The sequence below is a fragment of the Portunus trituberculatus genome, chromosome 3 (assembly GCF_017591435.1).
Source record: "Portunus trituberculatus isolate SZX2019 chromosome 3, ASM1759143v1, whole genome shotgun sequence".
In the NCBI taxonomy this organism is placed as follows: domain Eukaryota; kingdom Metazoa; phylum Arthropoda; class Malacostraca; order Decapoda; family Portunidae; genus Portunus; species Portunus trituberculatus.
Genome location: NC_059257.1, coordinates 4416870 through 4424369, shown reverse-complemented (window position 1 = coordinate 4424369; position 7500 = coordinate 4416870). Strand labels below are relative to the sequence as shown.

Sequence of the window (7500 nt, the reverse complement as noted above, 5' to 3'; positions counted from 1 at the left end):
TCCACCAGAACAATCAAAACACCCTTAAAAGCTCTAATCACCTCTATTATAACCATCTAAACAACTGAACCACACAAACACTCTTAAACACCCTTATTCCATCCACCAGAACAATCAAAACACCCTTAAAAACTCTAAATACCTCCGCCTGAACTATTGAACCACACAAACACTATTACACACCCTTACCTTACTCACTAAAGCAATCAAACACCCTTGACACCACAAACTCCTTCCAATGTAGCCGTGTTAAACCCTTCAGTACCAGGACGCTTTTTCATATTCAATCTGGTGACTATTTGGTGATTTTATACAGCTTCAGAAACTCATGTGTGGATTAAAATAGTGAGGACTGGACCATTAATCTTCTGACCTCATAGACCCTCCCTAATGTCAATAAAATGGTCTAATCGTACACATATCTCAAGATAAAAATGCGTCCCAGTACTGAAGGGCTTAAAGGTGCATCAGGACTGAGACCCATTTTTACCTTGAGTTTTGTGTACGATTAGGCCATTTTATTGACATTAGGAAGGATCTATGGAGGTCAGAAGATTAATGGCCACAGTCATCACTATTTTCACCCCTTCAGTACTGGGACACATTTTTACTTTGAGATTTGTGTACCATTAGACCATTTTATTAACATTAGGAAGGGTCTATGGAGGTCAGATGATTAATGGCCACAGTCTTCACTATTTTCACCCCTTCAGTACTGGGACACATTTTTACTTAGAGTTTTGTGTACGATTAGACCATTTTATTGACATTAGGAAGGGTCTATGGAGGTCAGAAGATTAATAGCCACAGTCTTCACATAAGTTTCTGAAGCTGTAGAAAATCACCAAATAGTCACCAGAATGAATATTGAAAACACATGGTAGTGAAGTGGTTAAGGTACATCACAACATAAATTTAACTACGTCAACCATGAATAACGTTTTCTTTGACACAATGAGAGAAAACGAGTGAAATATTACGAGTAACTAAAGAAAATATGAATTAGAGGAAAGTTGACGAAACGAGACGAGACGAGACGGGAGGAAATAGGGAAAGGAAGGAAGGTTTAAGTATAAGGACGACCCAAAACATAAAAATAAGTAAATAAATACAGTACTAGGAATATATTAAGGTTTACAAGGGGTCTGGGAGTGAGTGATAGATGTAGTAGATAGAATAAAGATAAAGATGGCGGGAGAAGTGTGAGAGAGAGAGAGAAAGAGAGAGAGAGAAAGTATGTGGGTTTAGAAGGGAGTAGGTAGATAAAAGGAAGATAAGAGGAAACTGACTGATAACAGGAGATAATAGATATATACTTAGAAGAGAAGGTAGGTGTGTTTCTATAATATATGGAAGGTAATGGATAAGGAAACTAAATATGTGGAATGTAATAGTTAGGAAGATAAGACGAAAATAGATAGATAGATAGATAGATAGATAGATAGATAGATGGATGGATGGATGGATGGATAGATAGAGATAGACAGATAGATAGAAGAAATATGAAGAAAAAGACAGGAGGGGAAAAAGAAAGAATACGAAAAAAAGAAAGAAAGAAAGAAAGAAGGAAAGGAAAGAGAAGGAAAGAAATGAAGGAAGGAAGGAACAATAAAGGAAAGAAGAAAAAGAAAGAACGAAAAAAGGAAAGGAAAAAAAGAAAGAAAAAAACAAAAATAAGAAAATCAACAAAAACATAATAACAAAAACTTGAGAGAGAGAGAGAGAGAGAGAGAGAGAGAGAGAGAGAGAGAGAGAGAGAGAGAGAGAGAGAGAGAGAATCACTGTTAAAACCTTCTCACAAATTTTTCTCTCCTTTTCATCACACTAATCTATTTCATTCTTATTTTCTTTTTACTTCATTTCTTTATCATTTATTTATCTATTTATTCATCTTATTCTTTTATTTGACAGCATACCCTCCCCTCCCCACCCCCCTACGTCCCCTACCAAGCTTGACAATATGTAAGAATGCTGAGTTTCTTCGTCTTAATCTCACTATTTCGTTGGTTCAGCTGTGTGTGTGTGTGTGTGTGTGTGTGTGTGTGTGTGTGTGTGTGTGTGTGTGTGTGTGTGTGTGTGTGTGTGTGTGGAAAGCTTCAGTTCCTCCATTAAAAAACATCGTGTAGGTAATGAAAGAAAACGGAAGGAGGGACATATTTTCAACAGTGACTTAGTTGTAATAGTAAAGTAACCAGGACAGACAGAAAAATATAGATAGATAGATAGATAGACAGACAGACAGACAGATAGACATACAGACAGCCATTCATCCATAGACAGAAAGACAACGAGACAAAGACATAATGACAGACACACATCCTTCCATCCATCCTTACAGACAGACAGACAGACACCCATCCTTACATTTATCAACACACACACACACACACACACACACACACACACACACACACACACACACACACACACACACACAGTTCAGCAAAATTGTCATTCTATCATCCCTTTTAATGTTTTTATCTGTATTTCCTTCCACGAGAGAGAGAGAGAGAGAGAGAGAGAGAGAGAGAGAGAGAGAGAGAGAGAGAGAGAGAGAGAGAGAGAGATTTAGGCTAACACTTTTTTACTACGTTGAGGATTGAAAACCTTACGTAGAGTTAAATTGCACATTGTATTCTTTGTTATTTCTGGACAGGAACAGAAAAACAAAAATTAAAAAAAGACAGACAGACAGACAGACAGACAGACAGACATGACAGCCTTTTAAAAGAAACAGTGACATTAACTGTTTTTCCCCTTGCAAAAAAAGAACAGAAAAGAAAAAAAGAAAAGAAAATGGACATACAGACAGACAGACAGACAGACAGACAGACAGACAGACAGACAGACACAGCCTCTCAGACATGTGATTTATTAAGAAGAAGAAGAAGAAATGCACAAAAACATACACCACACACGTCAGCCACCCCCTCCCCCACCAACACACACACACACACACACACACACACACACACACACACACACACACACACACACACACACACACACACACACACACACTGGTTTTCCTCTCTAACACAAAAAGGTTTTCCTCTCTAAAAAAAAAGGAAACAGACAGACAGACAGACAGACAGACAGACAGACAGACAGACAGACACCCCATACATAAAAGTGGTAAACCAACACTAAATTAAATCATTAAATTAGACACAGACAGACACTCATACATACAGACACTCAGACATACAAACATACATACACTCATACAGACACTCATACACACTCATACAGACAAACATACATACGCTCATAGACAGACACTCAGACATACAAATACTCATAAGCACTCATACAGACACTGGTACATACACTCATACAGACAAACATACATACACTCATACATACACACATAGACACTCATACACTCAGACATACATACACTCGTACACAGACAGTGATAGAGACAGCCACTGACCCTGTTGCATGCGGTGTCCGGGGTGACCCATCCTGGTAAGTAGTTGGCCGCCTCCACCAGCAGAAACTCCCCATCATTGTCTTCCACCCTGCACACAGAGAGAGAGAGAGAGAGGGGCTGTTAGTGGTGGTGGTGGTGGTGGTGGTGGTGATGATGATGATTGATTAGTAGTAGTAGTAGTAGTAGTAGTAGTAGTAGTAGTAGTAGTAGTAGTAGTAGTAGTAGTAGTAGTAGTAATTGTTGTTGCAAGAAAAAATAACAAAAAGATAAGGAAAACAACAATAAATGATAATGATAATAATAATAATAATAATAATAATAATAATAATAATAATAATAATAATAATAATAATAATAATAATAACGACAACAACAATTAGAACAAGAAGAAGAAGAAGAAGAAGAAGAAGAAGAAGAAGAAGAAGAAGAAGAAGAAGGAAAAAAGTTGTATACGTGACACTATAAGGAAGAGGAAGAAAATTAATACGTTCACACACACACACACACACACACACACACACACACACACACACACACACACACACACACACACAAAGGTAAGCTCATTAAATTATTTACTTAATCTCTCTCTCTCTCTCTCTCTCTCTCTCTCTCTCTCTCTCTCTCTCTCTCTCTCTCTCTCCACACAGAACATAACGGTAGTGTTCATTGTTATGACGAGAGGGGAGAGGGAGAAGGAGAACAGTTATGAGTGAGGAGGAGGAGGAGGAGGAGGAGGAGGAGGAGGAGGAGGAGGAGGAGGAGGAGGAGGAGGAGGAGGAGGAGGAAAATGTGATTATAACCAGAAAAGAACTGAGAGAGAGAGAGAGAGAGAGAGAGAGAGAGAGAGAGAGAGAGAGAGAGAGTGCTGATGTTTACCACACTAGCACAGTCAGCACCACCACTACCACAACACCTCCATCTGTCCTCCCTGGCACCGGTGGAGGAGGAGGAGGAGGAGGAGGAGGAGGAGGAGGAGGAGGAGGAGGAGGAGGAGGAGCAACGGAGTGTATTAGCAGGGTCGTCTTCTTCCCACGCCTCTCCTCTCCCCTCTCTCTTCTTCCTCTCCCTCAGTTTCCCTCCTCCTCCTCCTCCTCCTCCTCCTCCTCCTCCTCCTCCTCCTCGCCAGACGAAAACAACACACACGTCTATCTCTCTTCCTACATCAGCTCTCTTCCTCTTCCTTGTATCTTCCTTTGTCTTCATTGTCTTCCTGTTGCCGCCTTCTTTCTTATGTCTTCTTTGTGTGTTTCATTTATTCCTTTGTGTTCCTTTTGTCTTCCTTGTCTTCCTTTGTGTTCCTTGTCTTCCTGTTGTCTTTCCTTTGTGTTCCTTGTCTTCCTGTTGTCTTTCTTTTCTTTCTTTCATTTTCCTTTTGTCTTCCTTGTTTTTTTTTAATCTTGTTTGTCTTCATTGTCTTCCTTTTCTGTTTTTTGTCTTCTTGTTGTCTTTTTTGTCTTTATGTCTTCCTTTTGTCCTCATTTGTCTCCCTAATGTCTTCTTTGGTCCTCCTGTCTTCATTTTTCTCCCTTGTCTTCCTTTATGTTCATTTTTTTCTTCCTTATGTTTCCTGTCTTTATTTTCTTCCTTGTCTTCCTTTTGCCTTCTTTGTTTTCATGTCTTCCTCTCTTCCTTATTTTCCTTCCGTGCTCCCTGTCTGTCTTCTTTTGTCTTCCCTAAAGGGTTTTTTTTCTTCCTGTGTATCCTTTTGACTTTCTTTGCGTTTTTTGTCTTCCTTGTCTTCATTGTGTTTTCATGTGTTCCTTGTTATCTATCTTCCTGTCTTCCTTTGTGTTCCTTTTGTCTTCCTTGTCTTTCTTTTGTGTTTCTTGTGTCTTCGTTTATATTCCTTTTGTCTTCCCTGTCTTCCTTTGTGTTCCTTTTGTCTTCCTTTGTTTTTTTTGTCTTCTTTGTCTTTTTGTCTTCCTTTTTTTCTTTTGTCTTCCTTTGTGTTCCTTTTCTTCCTTGGTGTTCCTAGTCTTTCTTTGTGTCTTCCTTTTTTTCTTTGTCTTCCTTTGTGTTCCTTTTCTTCCTTGGTGTTCCTAGTCTTTCTTTGTGTCTTCCTTTTTTTCTTTGTCTTCCTTTGTGTTCCTTTTCTTCCTTGGTGTTCCTAGTCTTTCTTTTGTGTCTTCCTTTTTTTTCTTTTGTCTTCCTTTGTGTTCCTTTTCTTCCTTGGTGTTCCTAGTCTTTCTTTTGTGTCTTCCTTTTTTTTCTTTTGTCTTCCTTTGTTTTTGTCTTCCTTTTCTCCTTGTGTCTTCCTTTCCTTCCTTTGTCTTTTTTCTTTCTGTCTTTGTCTTATTTTTTTTTGTTATCCTTTGTTTTCCTTGTCCTCTTTTGTCTTCCTAGTCTTCCTTGTTTTCCTTTTGTCAATCTTGTGTCTTCTTTATCCTCCTTTCTTCCTGATATTTTCTTCCTATTTCCCTCATTTATCTCACTGTTCTTGCTCTAAAACCTTCCATCATCAGTCTTCCTAGTACCTCCTTCCTAGTACCTCGTTCCTAGTACATCTTCTAGTTTATCTTCTTTTCTTCCTAGACATATCTTCCTATCTCCCTCATCTCCCAGTACTTCCTCTAAAACCTTCCGTCAGCCTTCCTAGTACCCCCTTCCTAGTACCTCCCCTAGTAATCTTCCTTCCTTCTTAAAATTTCCTATCTCCCTCGATTACTTTCTCTAAAACCTTCCTTGAGTCTTCCTAGTGTCCCTTCCTAGTATCCCTTCCTAGTATATCTTCCTAGTACCTCTCCTGGTGTATATTCCTTCTCTTCTATCATTTCTTCCTTATCTCCCTCATTTTCCTCTGTTCTTTCTTTAAAACCTTCCTTGAGTCTTCCTAGTACCTCTTCCTAGTACCTCCTTCCTAGTATCTCTCCTAGTACCTCTTTTAGTTCATCTTTCTTCCTCCCTTATTACTTTCTCCAAAACCTTACTTGAACCTCCCTAGTGCCCCTTCCTAGTATTCTCTTCCTTGTACCTCCTCTTCCTAGTAAAACCATCCTTCCTTCCTAATATTATCTTCCTATCTCCCTCATTACTTTCTCTAAAACCTTCCTTAAACCTTCTACTGGCCCTTCCTAGTATTCTCTTCCTTGTACCTCCTCCTAGTACCTCTTCCTAGTAAAACCATCCTTCCTTCCTAATATTATCTTCCTATCTCCCTCATTACTTTCTCTAAAACCTTCCTTAAACCTTCTACTGGCCCTTCCTAGTATCCCTTCCTAGTACCTCTTCCTTGTACCTCTTCCTTGTACCTCCTCCTAGTAAAACCATCCTTCCTTCCTAATATCTTCCTATCTCCTTCATTACTTTCTCTAAAACCTTCCTATAGCCTTCCTACTGGCCCTTCCTAGTACCTCCCCTTCCTTGTACTACCTCCTTATACAGCGGCAATAACCTTCCTAGTGACGCGCGACCTTCCTTGTAGGGTTGATGACCTCCACAGTAACCTCGCCAGTCACAGTCCAGGGGTGTGTCCCTCCTAAACTAATTGTGAGCCTTCTAGTACAATCTCGTTTAGTTTAGTGCGAGTTCCGGTTTGGCGGCGGCGGTGGTGGTGGTGGTGGTGGTGACGTGGGAGAGGTGGGAGAGTGAGAGGGAGAGAATATAACACTATCACTTTTTTTTCTCTCTCTATCTCTCTTTCTATATGAGAAGAGGAAGAAGGAAAGAGAATAAAAATATCTATTCTCTCTCTCTCTCTCTCTCTCTCTCTCTCTCTCTCTCTCTCTCTCTCTCTCACAAAGTAATTTCTCTTCTTGAATGAAAAACGAAAGATAGAAACGAAATGAGTGGGATAAAAAAAAGGGAAGGAAGGAAGGAAGGAAGGAAGGAAGGAAGGAAGGAAGGAAGGAAGGAAGGAAGGAAGGAAGATTGCACTGAATATAAACAATAGAAGGAAAATAGGAAATATAAAGAAAAGTACAAAAACTAGTAGTAGTAGTAGTAGTAGTAGTAGTAGTAGTAGTAGTAGTAGTAGTAGTAGTAGTAGTAGTAGTAGTTTCAAAAACACAAACACATAAAATTACTTTAACACACACACACACACACACACACACACACACACA

At 39.4% G+C, this 7500-nt stretch overlaps 1 protein-coding gene across 1 annotated transcript in view; it reads right to left on the bottom strand.

The window, feature by feature from the left end:
* The window catches only part of LOC123508552 (protein ecdysoneless homolog), a 40678-nt gene that overhangs the window by 18718 nt on the left and 14460 nt on the right, over positions 1–7500 (bottom strand). The window contains 1 exon segment of the mRNA XM_045262298.1: positions 3437–3524. Coding sequence (XP_045118233.1) covers positions 3437–3524 — 88 coding nt within the window.